Source organism: Aegilops tauschii, chromosome 3 (genome assembly GCF_002575655.3).
Source record: "Aegilops tauschii subsp. strangulata cultivar AL8/78 chromosome 3, Aet v6.0, whole genome shotgun sequence".
NCBI lineage: Eukaryota > Viridiplantae > Streptophyta > Magnoliopsida > Poales > Poaceae > Aegilops > Aegilops tauschii.
In genome coordinates, this window is record NC_053037.3 from 334577760 (window position 1) to 334595943 (window position 18184).

The 18184-nt window shown below is 55.2% G+C and overlaps 2 protein-coding genes across 2 annotated transcripts; one reads left to right on the plus strand and one right to left on the minus strand.

The window, feature by feature from the left end:
- Positions 1-129: 129 nt before the first annotated feature.
- LOC109779935 (uncharacterized) lies at positions 130-2444 on the plus strand. The gene has a single exon (XM_073510482.1). The coding sequence runs from the start codon at positions 130-132 to the stop codon at positions 1714-1716; it is 1587 nt and encodes a 528-aa protein (XP_073366583.1). The 3' UTR covers positions 1717-2444.
- Positions 2445-5359: 2915 nt separating this feature from the next.
- Positions 5360-16585, minus strand: LOC109779930 (transcription factor GTE3, chloroplastic). Its single transcript, XM_073510483.1, has 2 exons — positions 15839-16585; positions 5360-5728 (listed from the first exon to the last, which is right to left on the minus strand). Exons 1-2 carry the CDS (start codon positions 16457-16459, stop codon positions 5696-5698), a joined length of 654 nt encoding a protein of 217 aa, XP_073366584.1. The 5' UTR covers positions 16460-16585; the 3' UTR covers positions 5360-5695.
- Positions 16586-18184: the final 1599 nt, after the last annotated feature.

Sequence of the window (18184 nt, forward strand, 5' to 3'; positions counted from 1 at the left end):
CCCCACCCCTCGGGGTGGGGCTAGTCTCGCCCCCGACATTTGGTCGGGTGATCAATTGGTCTCTGCTGAGGCCAATGCGGCATTAGTGGCCCCCTTGCCGAGGACGAGGTCCTCGCGGCTATTAAAGGGATGAACCCCTCCTCGGCCCCGGGGCCGGATGGCCTGCCCGTAACGTTCTTCAAAACGTTCTGGCCGACCATCAACCCGAAGGTCATGGCCCTGTTTGAGGAATTCTACTCGGGCGCCATGGATCTTGGGCGTCTTAACTATGGAATCGTTACCCTCATCCCCAAGGTCCCGGGCGCCTCCGACATCCGCCAGTTTCGTCCAATCACAGTGATTAATGTGATATGTGATATTCCGGATCTTGGCCAAAGGGTACGCCAATGGGTGACCCTGCTCGCTGACGCGATTACCCATCCGAACCAATCCGCCTTCATACAAGGCCGATTTATTCTGGATGGTGTGCTGGTATTCCACAAAGTCCTCCACGAGGTCCGGATGAAACGCCATTGGTCGGTCTTTCTGAAGCTAGACTTCCACAAAGCGTACGACATGGTCCACTGGCCCTTCTTGCGGGAAGTGTTGCTTCGCAAGGGCTTTGACGACCATTGGGTGACTCGCATCATGCAGCTTGTCCCCTGTGGCCAGACCGTTGTGAACATCAACGGTGACACTGGGCCCTACTTCCCCACCCTTTGTGGGATCCGTCAGGGTGACCCGTTCTCGCCGTTCCTATTCAACATGGTGGTTGATGCCCTGGCATCCATCCTTGATAAGGCCAAGGATGATGGCCATATCCGCGGCATCGTCCCCCACCTAGTCAGAGGGGGAGGGGTCTCCCTCCTTCAATATGCGGATGATACCATAATAATGGTGGAGGGTTCCGTCCAAGACATTGCTAACCTGAAGTTCCTCCTCCTGTGCTTCCAACAGATGTCGGGCCTAACCATCAACTTCGATAAGAGCGAAGTGATGGTTCTTGGGTACCCCCCGGAGGAAGCACAGGCTATTGCGGACCGACTAAATTGTCTGTTGGGTTCTTTCCCCACGACTTACCTGGGGATCCCCATTAGTGACTCGCGCCTCACCGTGGCGGATCTTCGCCCGACGGTGACCCGTATGCAACACCGCGTTGAGCCCTGGAAAGGGCGATGGTTGTCGAAGGTTGCTCGTGTGATCCTTATCAACTCCTCGCTTGCCAGCCTTCTATGGTTCCTCATGAGCTTCTATAGCCTCCATGAGACCCTCCATCAGGAGATCGCCAAATACCAATCCAGATTCTTCTGGGCTGGGGAGGGGGATAAGCAGAAGTACCATATGGTAAGCTGGCCCGATATCTGCAAACCCAAGGACCAGGGCGGTCTTGGGATCTTGTCCTCCCGACGCATGAACATTGCCCTCCTGACCCGTTGGCTCTGGCGCATTGCCAATGGCGATGGAGGCCTTTGGCTCACCATCATCCAGAACAAGTACCTTCGAGGACAGCCTCTTGCATTCTGTCAGCGCTCGGGCGGCTCCCAGTTTTGGCAGGCCGTCGTCCAGCTGCTTCCTGTGCTTCGCATTGGCACATCCATCTCGGTTGGTACTGGGTCCACGACCCTGTTCTGGTTTGATCGGTGGATTGGCGACACCCCCTGGCCGCACAATTTCCGGAGCTCTTCGCCATTGCAGTTGACCCTCGTGTCTCTGTCGAGACGGCCCTTATTGACTTAGGGCGCCTCACTTTCCGCCGCCCCTTTGGCCCGCCTGAAGTAGCCGCTTGGGATGCCCTCCTTCAGGACATCGCCCTCCTCCCTATGAACGTCGCCGACACCCCGGACGCCATCTCTTGGCGTCTGGAACCGTCCGGCTGCTTCTCCACCAAATCACTCTACGCGGCCATCGCCCCCTCGACGGGCCCCGAGCCCTTTAGTTTGATTTGGGACATTCGCCTGCCCCTGAAGATCAGGATCTTCCTGTGGCAATGGATGCGAGGCCGCCTCCCGTCCGGCGTGGAGGTCCTTAAGCGTAATGGACCTGGTGATGGGATGTGCCCCCTATGCGGCACGGCCGAGGATGCTAACCACATCTTCTTCTCGTGCTCCACGGCTCAGTTCCTTTGGTCCTGTTTCCGCGAGACGGTTGGGGGCCAGTGGTGCAACACCAACTTCCCTGACCTGCTTGCAGAAATTCACGCCTCCCCCCTCGCTACCGCCATATTAGATGGCTTTGCGTTGGGGTCCTTGCCTGGACGCTTTGGACCGTCCGCAATAAGCTTGTCATACAGAAGGTGCCTCTTCGACGTGCTACTGACGCCATCTTTAAAATGTGTGGATACTTGCAGCTCTGGCGGCCGCTTGGCCGCCCCCAGGACCGGGACGTCATCAACAACCTCCTCGCCGACCTTCGATCGATGGCCTTCCGCTTGGCGCCTCCGCTTCCTCCCCCCCCCCCCCCCCCCCCCCCCCGCGGAGCCCGACTAGATGCTCTGCCGCACCCCGCGTGTGCGTGCTTTTTTGTTTTTTCAGGGCTTGTTGAGCTGTGCCCTCAGCATTAACCCTTTAACTACCTGTCTGTACTAGACCTTTGTGTGTGTGTGTGTTTGAACTTTGTTGGATGTTTGGCTTGGGCAGTTGCTTTATAATATAAAGCGGGGCGAAAGCCTTTTTCGGTAAATTCTTTTTCTCCACAAGGATTCCTCAATCACACGGATTGGTCAGTTCAATCTGCAAAGCAATTAAGTGAGGCCAGCATAACCAAAATGGAGTACATAAAAAGTTTTGTAGTATAAGAATATCACTCCATTTATCTTTGTTCACTCTAGAAGTTCTATAGTATAAGAATATCACTCCTTTTATCTTTTTTTAGTAAGATCACTGCATTTATCTTTGCTCTCTCTAGAAGCTCTGTAGTATAAGAAGCTTTATATTAGCCACTAAATGGAGTATGTAACATGGCGTATATGCATATATAAGCTACTTGAGGTCTTATTGTATCCAAACACAAGAATCTTAAGAGATGGACATGGAAAGAAAATGCTAACTTCGGATTTAATCAACTGATATTCAGATTTGTAATGAAAACATCACTGCCTTTGAAAATTTTCTTTCCCCTTGACCTTGGAATGAACAAAAATGGAGCCACATAAATTAATTCTTGCAAAGGGGAAATGACCCATAACCTGAAGATTGGAAAATCAGAAGAAACAATTCGTCTACAGCTTGTGATCTATAATCTGACCACTGTGATTTCAACCAAGGAGAGTGATGCTTCCAGTTTCCATCGAGTGTGACAAATCTGGAAAAACTAGACATGTAAATACGTGTTTCATCTGTATATTCATACATATCAGTAGGGATATCATACTATTTTTGCACCTACCAGAAAAAAGAATCAGATTCAAGCAGACAACTAAATATGGAACATGTTGACAGTTGTGGATGATAGAGTTGAACTTGATTAAATTAAACTTTATTTCAAAAAGATGGTGAGGTGCAAAATCACAATGATATGAAGTGATGCATATTTATTGTCCAACTGATGCCTTCAATTTCAATCCCCTGCAAATAATCACATCTAACCCACCCCATTCTACTGGCTTGATAATAGGTAGGCATAGAACAGATCCCAAAAGAGCAATTTCCAGCTACAGAGAGAAACGACAACAGTAAATACCTTGAAAGATTGTTTGGCAACATTATTTTATAATTCTGAAGTAAAAAAGGAACATTCGTAGCCGCTGGACCAAAGTAACTCACGCCAAGTTCTCAAGCGTGGCTCCTTCACTCTACCTGTAACAAAAAAAAAAGATGAGAAATCCCAAAAGAGAGAAGACGACAGGAAGCAAAACATGGTCCAGCCCGCCGGCAGGTACCTCTTGATATGGTGGCTCTACCCCACTCCCTTCTCCATCCCAGAATCATGGCCGGTGTATTGCAAGGAGGGAGAGAAAGGAGAAACGGAAGAGACAGCCATCGAGGCGTTCCTCATCTGTAGAGGGTAGAATTTGAAGAAGGATAAGGTACAGGGAGCCGTTTCCTCCGGAGACGCAGGTGAGTGGCGACCGGCAGCAGCGAACCCTAGATCAGAGGCCAACGATCGGTAAAGTCGGCGAGGAGCTCGAGCAAGAGAATGGGGCGTCGGGGAAGAAGAGATGAGAGAGGAGCCGGGGGTGGTGCATCGGCAACGACCGTTGCTGGATCACGGTGGGAACAGAGCGGCCAGGGATGGACCCGTGGTGGTGGTGGAGTGAATGGCCAGCTCTCCTCTCTCGTCCTCTCCGGAGGCAATATCGGTGATGGCGTTGCGATAGCACTGGTAAAGCGTGGCGTGTGGTATTGGAGGTGAGTCACTGGAGAACGTCAAGGAGGCACAATCGTTGGCACCATAGCCGTGTCGAGGAGGATTGGAGGGGATCAAATCTGGGCGGTATGGTGGCGAGCTCGATTGCAACCACGGGATGCAATGGACTAAATCTGAGTTGCGTTGTTGGCGAGAACTCATGTGACGTAGGTGGACGGCGAGCATCGCGATAAGGTGGGTTGGAATTTAAAGAGAGATGAACATGACTGAGGATTAATTCAAGGAGAGAAACAGACGAGAGGAATTGGTGGGATTAGGCAAACATGGTTGCACTAAAAACAGAAGGTTAGAACGAGGTGAGAGATTTCGCTCGGATATCTCGGCCGTGAGAAGCCGAAAATCAAAAGTCGAAGCTAAACAAGTAGCTCGTGACTCCGCTCGAATTGAGCCGAACTCGATGACTAACGAGTTGAGCCAAATAACATGAGATCGCTTATATTTTCTTTTAAAACAGCTTACATTAGCTAATGGAAATTACATCAAATGTCGATGTCGGCCCGCGGCTGGCCGTACCATACATGCCTCACAAAGATAGTGGACGTCAATATCTGATCTTCTTTCTTCATACGAACCACGTGACCGAAGATCTCCAACTGCAGAGACAAAGACAATAGGACTGCAGGAGCAAGGACACGCAGAACGCAAGAACACGAAATGGATCAAAGTGCGGAAGAACCTCAGCAAGAAAAGAGCTCTCCAAAATCAAGGACGTGCGCACAGAGAGCTCTGCTCCATCCAAACAAGAAGAAAATACTCAGTGGAGCCATCTGAATCGTTGGTCGAGCACGGAAGAACAGATCAATCACCCAAAGAACTTCACACACGAACCATCTCTGGATCGCCCGAATCAGAACAGAAAGAAAAAGTGAAAAACAAAATGTAGAGACCTTTCCTCCTCCCTTGCGGAGAAAACAAAAGAGCTTCTGCTTTTCCTGCTTTGGCTGCTGTCTGTGATCCTCTTCCCAGGTCCTAAATTTAGGAAATGAAATAAGACAAAGATCACTAGAACAAAGACTTTCTGAAGCTACGGTCCAGTGGTCCATGTTACATTTCCCTCCAACTCGAACAACATGACTTCCACATATCCTTGCAGTTCTTCAGTATCATCACAAGTCTAAAGTCTATTTCCAACATACCAACAGACAGAATAACCCACCATCAATACAAACCCCAAAATTACAACCATACTGACAGTGGGGTATTCATACAAATCCAGAGATATCTAGGTTAACAATGTTACAGCCACTTAGAAATCATGCTGATACTCATTCGCAAAAGAGGGAAACCATGTTTAAGTCAGCAGCGTTCCGGAACCGAGAAACAATTGATGGTGGTAAAACCATGCAGCGCCTCATCGAGTTTGATTATCCAGCGCTCCTGCCTCCTGCAACCAAAAAGGGCAACATCGTGATCCAAGGTAAAACAAAATATTACAACTACAAACAAAGATATGATCATGCCAAAAGTGTCTGCATTTATACTCCTTCAAAACACCCTAGCAATAGTTGTAGGTGTGATGTCCAGGAAAACATTACAACTAGAACGAAAGATATGGTCATGTCAAAAGTGTCAACTATCAGGAAAACACTTCACAAAATAAGGAAAATAAAGAAATCTAGACATAAGATTCACAATCTCAAGTGCAAAAATTACTATGATTAATGCTTCAAAGCATTCTAACAGCAGTTGTAAATGCGAGTAGCAGACATGCAGCAACTCCCCGAGAACAATACGACTACAAACTAGTATTTGTGGTAGATTTCTTTTCCATCAGTGCGTACCAAAAAAAAAGCAGTTTTTCAAGCTCAAAACGCCAAATCAAAACAATATTAGTAGTGGTGGTCATAACTACTCAAAACACAAGTCAGTAACAAGGAAGACATCCATAAGCTCTCAGTTCAAAATCTAATAGACTATACTCAGCAATATTAGTATTTTGAAGTGAAACATTATGTCAAAAGCTCCCTTCGTTCACAATGTACAATCATTGGAAGTTGTGACAGATTCATGGTCGGCTAAAATTGTGGGTTGATGAGATGGTTAGATACTTGGTGTTCTTCGGGATGTAGTCGCAAAGCCGGTTAATACAGGTCAATGACCCAGCAATAAAGCTCTTTATTCTTAAGTTAGATAACAATTTCATTCTAATCCAAGTATATTTGGGAGCTCTCTGATGAGTACCAGAGGTAGTGGCTTCAGGTCCCGGTGACTATCGTTAAGAACTTGAAATCATCATACTTCAATGAAAATGAAAGTCTCATCAACTCTCAACATTCAATTCCCTCTCCAGACAAAACAAAGTTGGCTGCTGCTACTAGTTGTCAGGCAGCAAGCTTATCTTGATAGCGAAGGAAAACTACCAGACCAGACCTATACTACTATGCTACAGGACACAAGGATTATGCTAACAAGATCCAAAACAATTAGGTATTTCACATCTCACAGTACACGGTGAATATGCCTACTTCTCAATTCCCACAGCTTTAGATGGATCTTGAACAATCATCCTGTGCATGTTCCTCGGAGCATAACATAGCATGGTCTGGAAAAAACAAAGTATCTCTATATAGCTCATAAATTCTTTGGAGTAACTTTTCCACGCCAATCTAACATTATCACTAATGCATGCCACAGAAAACAACAAAAACCTCCATCCGACAGCTTTGATCAGAAAAAAAAGGTGGTGCGCCATATTATTACATTTATTATACAGTGGACAGTATTTTTATGGTGTACACCTCAACAGCAGCAGTGGGACTGTAGGGGGCCTGTGTCGGCCCAGTGGGAACCAGGGTACCACGGACCACCTGCCTACGGCCCAGGAGGGTCGCTCGGCCCAACTCATGAGGCGGCCCACCAACGGGCACCGCGAGCCGAGAGCCTCGCGAGGGGCTCTCCCCAGCGGAGGACTTCGCCGTTTTAACCACCACCACGGGTTGCCTCGCGAGGCCGCCCCCTCACGGCCCCCCCCATCTTGAGGCTTCCCGAGGAGCTGTGCGAGGCAGGAGCAGTCCGTCACGTGGGTGACGTCGACAAAGCAGGCGCCAGCCTGCGCGGCCAGGGCAGTTTCACATTTGGTGCTAAGGGAGCAGCCGTGCCTACCTACCCCCAAAGCAAGTCCAAAGGGTTTCCCCTTTGGTGATAGGAGACCAAGACGGTGGCACAGCAGGACGGAGGTCATCGTGGAGCCCCTGGCGAGTCATGGATAACACCTTCTGCAGGCGAAGACCACCTTTCATCGAAGAAGCACCGGCGCATGTCCCCTTTCGAATTGCCGCGCTGTTTTAGCCCTTCCCGCTCATATTTTCGGGGAAGAGGCCCAAGGCGCCGATATAAGGGACAGGGCAGCTGCCGTAGAGGATGGGTTCCTCACCTCCTACTCAAACCCTAGCGCCATGGCCATATCCCTCGAGCTCCGGCTCATCTTATAGCTCCAAGAGTTCTTCCCACAAGCAAAATACGACCAAGCAGCAGTAGGGTATTACACCGCAAGGTGGCCCGAACCTGGGTAAATCCCGTTGTCTTCGCTATGCCTAGCTCGTAGCCTCATAGACGCAAAGCCAGGCCCCTAGAGCTCGAACCAGGGTTTTGGTGGTGGACTTCCCGTAGCTCAGAATCAATCCCCCGACATTTGGCGCGCCGGGTAGGGGGCTTGGTTTTTGTGCCTCAAGCTTCAGCTCCGCCATGGCCAACGACCGTGCATGCCGCGTCCAGCGCCGCTCCAACCGCCTCCAGACGGAGCCCGTCGTCGCCCCTCATGTCCGCCACGCTCGCGCCGCCAACATGGGCGCGGAGCCGGAGGCGGAGACCTCCTCTGAGCATCCCTCGGTCGAGCAGCACCGGCAGCAGCCATAGCAGCAGCCACCACCGGCCCGCATGGCCACGGCGACCTCGCTTGCCCGCCGCGAACAACCGGCCCCGCAGGCTGCGCTCCTCATGGCGCAGGAGCTGCTGCGCTACCGCCCCATCAACGTCTACGACGCCTGGCTCGCCCGCATCACCGAGCTCATCAACGTCGTCGGCGACGCCCCGGCGCCATCTCGCTCCCTGCCCTCTCCGCCGGCGCGAGGACGCGCCACCTCCACCTCCGCGCCACGACGGCGCGCCACGACACCGTCAGGAGCGCTCGCCTGAGCCCTCCCACGGCTCCTCCGCCGCACGGCGACGACACGAGCTGCCAGATCATCCAACGGGCGCGCGCCTAGAATAGATGCACGGGTGCTCCTTGAAAAGCAGCTCGAGCGCCAGAACCGCACCATCCAGGAGGTCGCGGCCGTCGGGCGCCAGAACCGCGCCGCCCTCGCCAGCGGCGGCGTCTCCACCGTCAGGGGCTGCATAACCTTCACAGGGGCTGCATAGCCTTCACACGTGAGCTCCGCCGCGTGGTGTGGCCCGCGAAGTTCAAGCCGGAGCTGTCTCCCAGCTTCGATGGCACCACCAACCCCATGGAGTTCCTGTCGTTCTACTCCTTGAGCATCCAGGCCGCCGAGGGTGACGACAAGGTCATGGCGAACTGGTTTCCCATGGCCCTCAATGACGCGGCGCGCACATGGCTGATGAACCTCCCTGAGGGCTCCATCTCCTCGTGGGAGGACCTGTGCCAGCAGTTCGTCGCTAACTTCAAGGGCACGTCCGACCTCCCTCTCGCGCTCAGCCGTCTGCACGCCGTCCATCAGCACCTTGACAAGCCCCTCCGCAAGTACATGCAGCGCTTCAGCCAGGTGTGCAACAGGATCCCGTGGGCCTCCGACGCCGCGGTCATCGCGGCCTTCTCCGCGGGTGTCACGGATGCTTGAGAAGCTCGCCATCCACGACGAGCTCGACACCGTGGTCGAGCTTTTCGACCTCGCCGACAAGTGCGCCAAGGCTGAGGAAGGCCGCCTCTTCACCCACAACGACTCCGACACCGGCCTCGGCATCGCCAAGCCCAAGGGCAAGGACACCAAACGCAAGGGCCCTGCCATGCTTGCGACGGAGCCCGAGCGAAAGCGTAGCTACGACCGCGACGAGACCCAAAAGGACGACCGTCCCTTCTGCGCCTATCACAACATGCACTCCCACGCCACTGAAGACTGCCACGAGCTCAAGCTACTTCGCGACGAGCGGCAGGAGAAGCGTGGCGACCGCACGCGGCTCGGGCCGCAGCGGCAGCTGCAAGGGAGGACGCTGGAAGGACCGCGACAACCACAACAGCAACTCCCGCCAGGGCTAGCGGGGCCGCTCTCGGCAGGCTAGCCCTCACGAAGCCAACCCTCCGCGGGTGAACGTGGCCCTGCCGCGCGCCAACCGAAACATCGACAACGACGACCTGCCTGAAGAGGATGTCGGGGGCTACCAGGAGCCACGCATGATGGCCTGCATCCCTGGCAGGGCTCAGGCTCCCCCCTCCAACCGCCACTTCAAGCAATTCTCGAGCGAGGTGAACGCGGCCCTCCCAGGGCCTGCAGACGCCAAGGCCCTCAAGTGGTCACAGTACGGGATTTCCTTCGACCACACCGATCACCCCAAGTCCACAAAGTCTGTGGGCACCATCCCTCTATTGTGCACGCCCAGCATCAACAACGTGGCGGTCACCAAGACACTCATCGACGGTGGCGTTGGCCTCAACGTGATCTCTGTGGACACCTTCGAGCTGCTCCAGGTGCCCTATGAGCGCTTGATGCCCACAAGGCCCTTCTTCGGCGTAACTGACGGCTCCACGACGCCCCTCGAGCAGGTGCGCCTCGTCGTCACCTTCGGCTGCCGCAAGAACTACCACACCGAGCTCATCGACTTCGACGTGGCGCACATTGTCCTGCCCTACAACGCCTTCTTGGGCCACCCCGCGCTCGCCAAGTTCATGGTTGTGACCCACCACGCTTACAACATTGTCAAGATGTCGGGCTGCAGCGGGACCATCACCGTCCGTCGCGACGAGAAGGACGCGATGCGCACCCTCGAGCACGCCTACAAGGTCGCCGCCATCGCGTACCCGGCAGACGAAGACGAGGCGGGACCCTCCGAGGCCGCCCCCTGAAGAAGCCCCAGCTCTCCCAGGTCTGCGTGGAGACCAAGAAGATGTCACTGGGTGGCGCCACCGCGGGCCCTTCCCTCACCATTAGGGTCGGCCTCTCTCCCAAATAGGAAGGCGCGCTCGTCGCCCCCTCCGGGCAGGTGCTCATGTGTTCGCCTAGACAGCATCAGGCATGTCCGGCTTGCTGAGGGAGGTGATCAAGCACCATTTAGCCGTGTGTCACAATGCACGCCTCGTGAAGCAGAAGATACATCGCCAGGCAATTGGGAAGCAAGAGTTCATCATTCAGGAAATCGAGAGGCTACAAGAGGCAGGCGTCATCCACGAAGTGCTCCTCCTCCCCCCCCCCCCTCCGAGTGGGTCGCCGGCCCCGTCGTCGTTCCCAAGGCCAATGGCGGCAAGCGCATGTGTGTCGACTTCATCAACCTCAATAGGGCCTGTCTCGAGGACCCTTTCCTCCTGCCGTGGGTCGGGAGGGCCCTGGGACGACTCCATCACCCGCGCATGCCTTTCGACCTGGAGAATGTGGGAGCCATCTTCGCAAGGCTAATGCGCATGAGCCTAGAGCCCCGGGCTGAAGAAGCTGACGAAATGTGCGTTGGCGGCGCACCAGGCGCTGGGCCCTGAGACCAAGGGTTTCCTGAAGTACACCTTTCTGTGCATCACTAAAACTTCGTTTTCTAAATATTTGCAAGTACTTGTCATGGAGTGCCCTCGAGAGACACGCGCGCTCACCGTCTTCCCTCTATGTGCCACACAAGCGAGGGCTGGATCCGGTGCATGTGCTCGGGTCAGACCCAACAACGCCATAAACCCAAGCGACCGAGCTCTGGCTCGCATGCCTGCTCCCGCGCGTGTCACCTCACCAAGGTCCTTGGTATATGTCTCCTCGCGTGGTACCCACGAGTAACCTGGAGAGCGCGCGCTGCCTCATTATTTGCGAAAGTTTGGCAGTCTCACTAATGCAGGGCACCGGAGGCCTCGGGCGCCCCCTCTCCGCGGGAGGTCCCACGGGCAGCGCACCGCGACAAAGGGGGCCTCGCCGGCAAACATCCCTGGCGAGCCGTGCCCTGGAGAGGACACCCCGCCGCGTCGCGGCCTAATATGCCAAGTCTGGCACGCCTGCACAGACCAAGCAGCGGCACCTCCCGAATTCTTTCCTTCGCGAACCCCGCGGACGGCCGACTTATCCCCTCGCGCGAGCCGCTTGCGCGTTGAAGGGGGCCTTCCTGAGCATTGCGCCTCGGGAGCCCTTACCTCCCCTCGTAGCCCTACACCCTCTGGCCTTGTCCGAGCACACGTCCTGACATACCAACGACGGTCGTAGCTCGCTCGGGGGCTGGGTCCTAACGACGTAGAGCGCCAGGGCAAGCAAAGGGGGAAGAGTAGGCCAAGCAAGGGGTGTAACGCACGACAGGAATGCCAGGCGCTTAGGGCGAGCTTGGCTGAGGCACCATCTTTACGCTCCCGCGGGGTTGCATCGTTTTTTATACAGGAGCAGAGGAGCTCACCTCCTAGGCATGGAGCTCCAGCGCGTCCGTCGCGGCTTTCGAGGCACCTCCAGAGACTAGCGTCGTGAGGGCTCAGACGGCTTCAGAAGTGCCCCTCTTCAGGTGGCCTCGCGAGCGTTGCTTCGAGAGGCGGCCGCCGCACCACCCTCTGCTCCGGTCGGGGGCCTCACTGAACGACGCCCGTCGCAAGGCGCGACACACGGACGGCGACACGGCTAAGACGCCATACCCGAGAGCTAAGTCTAATATGCCGCGAAGGCCACCCCTGACACCCCTCGAGTTCGTCCCTTAGCGACCTCGCGGGGTGCCGATTTTCCCTTTGCACAAGCCGCTTGCGCGTTAAAGGGGGGGCTTCCCGAGCATCGCGCCTCGGGAGCTCCTACCTCCCCTCAAAGTCCTACACTCTCTGGCCTTGTCCAGGCACGCGACCTGACATACTAGCAACGGTCGTAGCTCGATCGGGAGCTGGGTCCTAGCGACGCAGAGCACCAGAGCATGCAAGAAGGAAAAATAGGCATCACGAGGAATGCGCACAATAGCAAGTCCTTATAAAGCATCATCCTCACCCCCGCGAGGCCACATTAATCTTGCAAGAGCAAAAGAAAAAGAACCGTCTGCAAGGGCCCGGCCCAGGCGTCAGCCGCGCCTAGTCGGAGTCGACGTCTTCTCTCTTAACGCTTAAGGAGCTCTCATCGTTTCCGCTTCCGCTGGTGGGGTTGGAGTCGCTCCCACTTCCGCCAGAGGCTTCCGCTCTCGCTCTCCGCGCAGCACTCCATGCGGCCGCCAGAGACCCTGAAGAACTTCACGAAGAGGGTGGCCGCTCCGTCGTACCTGAATTGCAGGACCTGCCCGCGCCTCAGGTCGTCGGAGCGGGCGAACGGTTTCCACCCCCGCGCCAAGAACATGAAGCCGGCGGGGGAGAACTCCGCCGCCACCCAGAAGGGGCCGTTGCAACACCCGTCTGCCTGCAGCCACAGGCCCAAGGGCTCGCCGTCCTCCATCACCCTTGCGAAGGAGTCCAGGAGACAGAGTCTGCTGCAGGGCCGGCGATGCAGCCCTACGAGGAACTCGTGCGCCACCTCCGCCGTATGGGCTCCCGCCCGGGGCGAGGGAGCGTGCGCTCCATCGTGCCCCCCGCGACCACGAACGATGCGCTGCCCGCGGCCGGGCCAAGGTTTTCCCGCGGGCGCTGGAGCCGGCCTCCACGGCGGCAGCCGCAGAGTGCGTCCGGCCCCGAGCGAGAACCCTCGCTACCGTGCCAAGGGCGCGGGCGCGGACCTTGCCCTTCTTCGAAGCCGGCGTCAGCGGCAACACCTCCTCCAACACCGCCTTACCCCTTAGCAGCGGCGGAGAGCTTCCGCTTGGGAGCCATGGCAGCAGCGGCGGAGATGTGAAGCAGAGGGAGAAGAGGAGCTGTGCGCAGGAAGGCGGAGATGGAGACGAGGAGCAATGATGCGCCTTCGCCCTACAGCAGGCTTTATGGCCAAGGCGGCGGTTACCAAGGCATCGTGGGGGTGGGGGCGTCCCCGTCCTATCGTGCTGCCACGCGTCCCTGCCTGGGCCCGGCAGTTCTAGGCTCCGCGTCGTTTCGTCCCTCCCCAACGGGCAGAAAGTGCGCGCCGCGGGCCCGGGGGCTACTGTCGACCCAGTGGGAACCAGGGTACCACGGGCCACCTGCCTACGGTCCAGGAGGGGTCACTTGGCCCAACACATGAGGCGGCCCACTAACAGGCGCCGCGAGCCTCGAGCCTCGCGAGGGGCTCTCCCCAGCGGAGAACTTCACCGTTTCAACCACCACCACCGGCTGCCTCGCGAGGCCGCCCCCCACGGGGTGCCCCCTCTTGAGGCTTCCCGAGGAGCCGTGCGAGGCGGGAGCCGCCCGTCACGTGGGTGACGTCGACAAAGCAGGTTGCGCGGCCTGGGCAGTTTCCCCTTTAGTGGTAAGGGAGCAGCCGTGCCTACCTGCCCCCAAAGCAAGTCCCAAGGGTTACCCTTTGGTGATAGAAGACCAAGACGGCGGCGCGGCAAGACGGAGGTCATCATGGAGCCCTTGGCACGTCATGGATAGCACCTTTTGCAGGCGAAGACCACCTTTCGTCCGAGAAGCACCAGCGCCTGTCCCCTTTCGAATTGCCGCGATGTGGTAGCCCTTCCCGCTCATATTTTCGGGGAAGAGGCCCAAGGTGCCGATATAAGGGACAGGGCGGCCACCGTTGAGAGGATGGGTTCCTCGCCTCCTACTCAAACCCTAGCGCCCTCGAGCTCCGGCTCATCTTGTAGCTCCAAGAGTTCTTCCCACAAGCAAAATACAACCAAGCAGGAGTAGGGTATTACACCGCAACATGGCCGAACCTAGGTAAATCCCCGTGTCTTCGCCATGCCTAGCTCGTAGCCTCGTAGACGCAAAGCCAGGCCCCTAGAGCTCGAACCAGGGTTTTGGTGGATTTCCCATGGCTCGGAATCAATCCCCCGACAGCATGCACTGTCCAATTAGCTACATGCGGGAAGAATCCCAAAGCACGAACTCCAACAATCAAAACAAACAACTCCTTGATGAGAGTGTTCAATTTCTGATCCAAGGGCTATTGGCAGGATGAACTGCAGCCAATCTGGTTCGTCCACACGAAATCTAATAGGTGAAATCCCAAAAAGAGTGATTGCACTATTAATACAAGAAGTTGTCCAGGAAGTTCAGTTCCAGACATCAAGTATCAAACTTTACACTTGGGTACATGATGTTGCATAAATGGTACTCCCTCTGTTCATTAATATAAGATACAGAGTATTTTCTAGAATTACCATAAGTCTAAAAAACGTCTTATATAAACGAACAGAGGTTGCACAAAACAGCTCAGCCCAACCACGCGAGGCCAACGTGGCATGCCATGTAGTTTTTTGAAAACTTGCAGTTACAACTTATTTCAGAATAGCCACTGGCCCTAAATTCTCAAATTGAGCGTCAAATCCCTAGCTCAATCGTCGTTCCTCTCGTCCCTAAATCCAGCTGCGGCACTCATGTCACCCCTCTCACATGTCCCCTGTCCCACTCACTCAACCCAGGGACGACGCCATGGCCGAACGGCGAGGCGGAGGGCGAAGCCAGAGGACGGCACTGCACATGGCATTGGTGAAGTGCACGTCTTGCCAGGAAAAAAACCATGGTGATGTATTTCCAAAGTGAACTGATGAACATCATTGCTTACATTGCAAGATCCAATTGAAAGATGTCAAGTTTCTAAGTATTTGCATGAACATAGGTGAAAAAAGGGCACTGTAATCCTAACAGAGCAATCTATCAAAACAGTAAACTACTGATCATTTACCACTTAATACCGTACAACATTTGCAAATCTACTACGAATTTGTGCCACTAACTACCAGTTCCAGAGATTAATCAAGAGCATGAAAACCCTAATTGAAATCGACAGAACGAACTGCAAAGAGCACAAAAAACTACAGGCCACAACCACAACTAATTCCGGCTGCACACATCTGGCATTCCACGTCGGCATCGTGTGAGTGGGTCGGGCTGTTTTGTACTCCCTCCGTAAACTAATATAGAGGGAGTACCATTTATGCAGCATCAGCTACCCAAGTGTAAAATTTGATACTACTTGATGCATGAAACTGAACTTCTCGGACAACTTCTTGTATCAACAACGCAATTCACCCTCCCAGAAAGGTAGTGTGACAATATCACTACCAATTCCAAAATGACGAAAATATGCACCTTTCTGTCCCCAAAATGGGAATTTCTTCACATCGGTACAACCTGACACCCTGGACTACTTATTATATCATCAAAAGTAGGTGTCCATCTTTAAAGCAGTCTACACGAGCACGTTTGGGCAAGAACGCTAAACAGCATTGCAATAAAGATGATCGCTTTGGACAAGATTGCCACCAAGCATTGCAAAATTATGCTGCCCAAATCAGAACCATAAGGACTCCAAATGGACACAATAGTTACCTTCCTGATGGTGGCGAGAGCGAGCAGCCACTCGAGCTTGTCAAGAGTCGCCTCGTCGGCCTTGTCGAAATCCACCTCAACCCTCCCATCCACCTCCTGGATCCACCCGCCTATGTCCTTCATAATGACGACCGCTTTTCCCTGCAAGTCCACCGGCAGCCGCGGCAGCTCATCCTTGAGCCTTGCCCTGCGCACGGCGACCGGCGGCGGCGACGGGAGCGCCGCCAAAATGGAGGCCCACCCTGATTCGAAGATGCGAGAGAGCTTAGCAGCACTCTCGTACACATCGTCTCCCTTGTTGTTGTAGGTCATGGCGTTGCTGAAGGTACGCCGGACATCCTTGGCAAAGCAGAGCAGGTTCGGGTAGCGACGCAATTCAAGGCGGCGGCTGACAGTGCCGAGATCCATGGGTTCGGCGATGACAGAGAGGTAGTCGCGAAGTTCGAGGCTGTGTGTATCCACCGGCTTGGCGAACACCCACCCATCCTCATGTTGCAGCAGCTTGTCCAGCAGCCTGTGGCAGCGTTCGAGGGCACGGGGAAGATCGGCGGCGGCGAGGTGGTGCATAGGTTTCTTAGGCAAACCGGGCAGCGCTACGGGCGGGCTGCTTTGGGACGGCATAGGGCCGGCCGAGAGGATTTGTGTGGGAGTCAACTTGGGTCAATTTCAAACCACGAATCCGGCCGGATGCCATCAAACACAATAAGCGTAGTTAGAGCAACTCCAACTGCAGGAGGCGCTGCTGGTGGCGGGGATCTAATTCGGGAGAAATCCCTGATCGGCCATGGCCGGCCGCGTCGACGGCGACGCCTAAGGGCGCCGTTCCTCTCCTTGGAAGCGTCGGTATGGGCTGATCCCCTCACTTCCACTTCCCCTTCCCCTAGGTCTCCTGGGCGAAAGCCCTAACTTTGTTGGGCGGCGCGCTCACGGCGCCGTTCCCTTCTTGAAGGCGTCGCTTTGGGAACCTTGGGGCTGGGTGGCGCTTGTGGGTGGTGGGCGACGACGGTGGTACGGCCCTATCCTAGCATGGATCTGCGTCTTTTGCTTGGAGATGGACTCGCGTAGGTGGAGGTCGTCATTTGGCGTCATGGTGGCGTCGATGGCGGAGGCACCTGCCAAGGTTGGCACCTCAATCTGCTCTGAAGATGGACTAGTGGAAGATGGCGGCAATGACACATGTGAGTGCGTCGGACCGGTTTGTGCCCCGGACCCGGTATGTGGCTCTGTCGGGGCCTCCGGCTTTAGATGTTAGGCTTAGGTGAGAGGTCTGGGTATTTGGCCCAGCTTGCACCCCTTCATCATATGGATTGGAGTAGCGGCAGATGTTGCCAAGATGGCGGATTCAGGCATATTGTTGTACTACTTTGTAAGGTCCTTGAGAATAATCAATAAAATGGCCGCATGCATCTCCCAAATGCAGAGGCCGGGGGTCATCCTCCTTTTCTAAAAAAACTCCAACGAGGTGACCCATTTCGTCCGCGGATTTTTGTTTGGATCGGCGCGGACAGAAAAGTCGACACAACGCGCCGACCCAAACGGACGCGTGTCCGCTTTTCATAAGCCAGTCGACCCATTCTCGGCCCATTTGAGCCGGATTTGCATCGACACGGACATGCGACGGACGCGCGCACCTACCTTCTCATTCCCAGGCCCGCTGGTCGATGGCACATTGGCCATCCTCTCCCATTTCAACAAGCCCTTGCCAGCCTCCTTCATCGTCGCCGCCCACACCGCCCATTTCTTCTGGTGGCTCTGCCAGCTGCCGGCGCCACAACACCCCCTCTGCAACGCCGCCACCTCCCACGTCGCCCACCAACGCCGTCTTGTCGCCGGAGAACCGAAAGCTTCCCACCCCCGCTCCCCCGATACAGCCGTGACCGCGACCAAGAAGCCGCCTCGCTGCCCCGTCCAAATCCTCACCAGCACGCTCATCGGACGCCAACACGCTCGTCGGACGCCGCCGGGGCAGCTAGCTGGTCCGAGGGCGGCGCGACTCCCTTCGCCGTTCGTCTCCTTCGTCGATGCCTGCAAGCTGTTCGACAGTTTGCCAAGGTACAAAATGGACTCCGCCGACGAGTTCTTTTTTCACAATTTCCTTTGCGACTCCGATGATTCCTCGTCCGATGAGGAGGAGATCTTGGCTCTCGTGTTGGTCCATCACCGCCTTAATAGCCAGCGCCTGTCGTTCCGTGACTCCATTCCGGGGCACCTTCCGGCGTTGAATCGCAACCGAGAGAGCGGGCATTTCCTTCTTTGGAAGGACTACTTTGACACAACAAACCCGTTGTTCAAGCATCAGAAATTCCACCGCCTTTTCCGTATGAGTAGGCATCTTTTTCAACCGTA

Excerpts from the sequence above, each read along its gene's own strand:
- LOC109779935 (XM_073510482.1), top strand. The coding sequence starts at position 130 with ATGAACCCCTCCTCGGCCCCGGGGCCGGATGGCCTGCCCGTAACGTTC.
- LOC109779930 (XM_073510483.1), bottom strand. The coding sequence starts at position 16,459 with ATGCCGTCCCAAAGCAGCCCGCCCGTAGCGCTGCCCGGTTTGCCTAAG. Across the intron at positions 5,729-15,838 it reads CTCTCGCCACCATCAGGAAG|GAGGCAGGAGCGCTGGATAA; the intron begins GTAACTATTGTG and ends TTTTGGTTGCAG.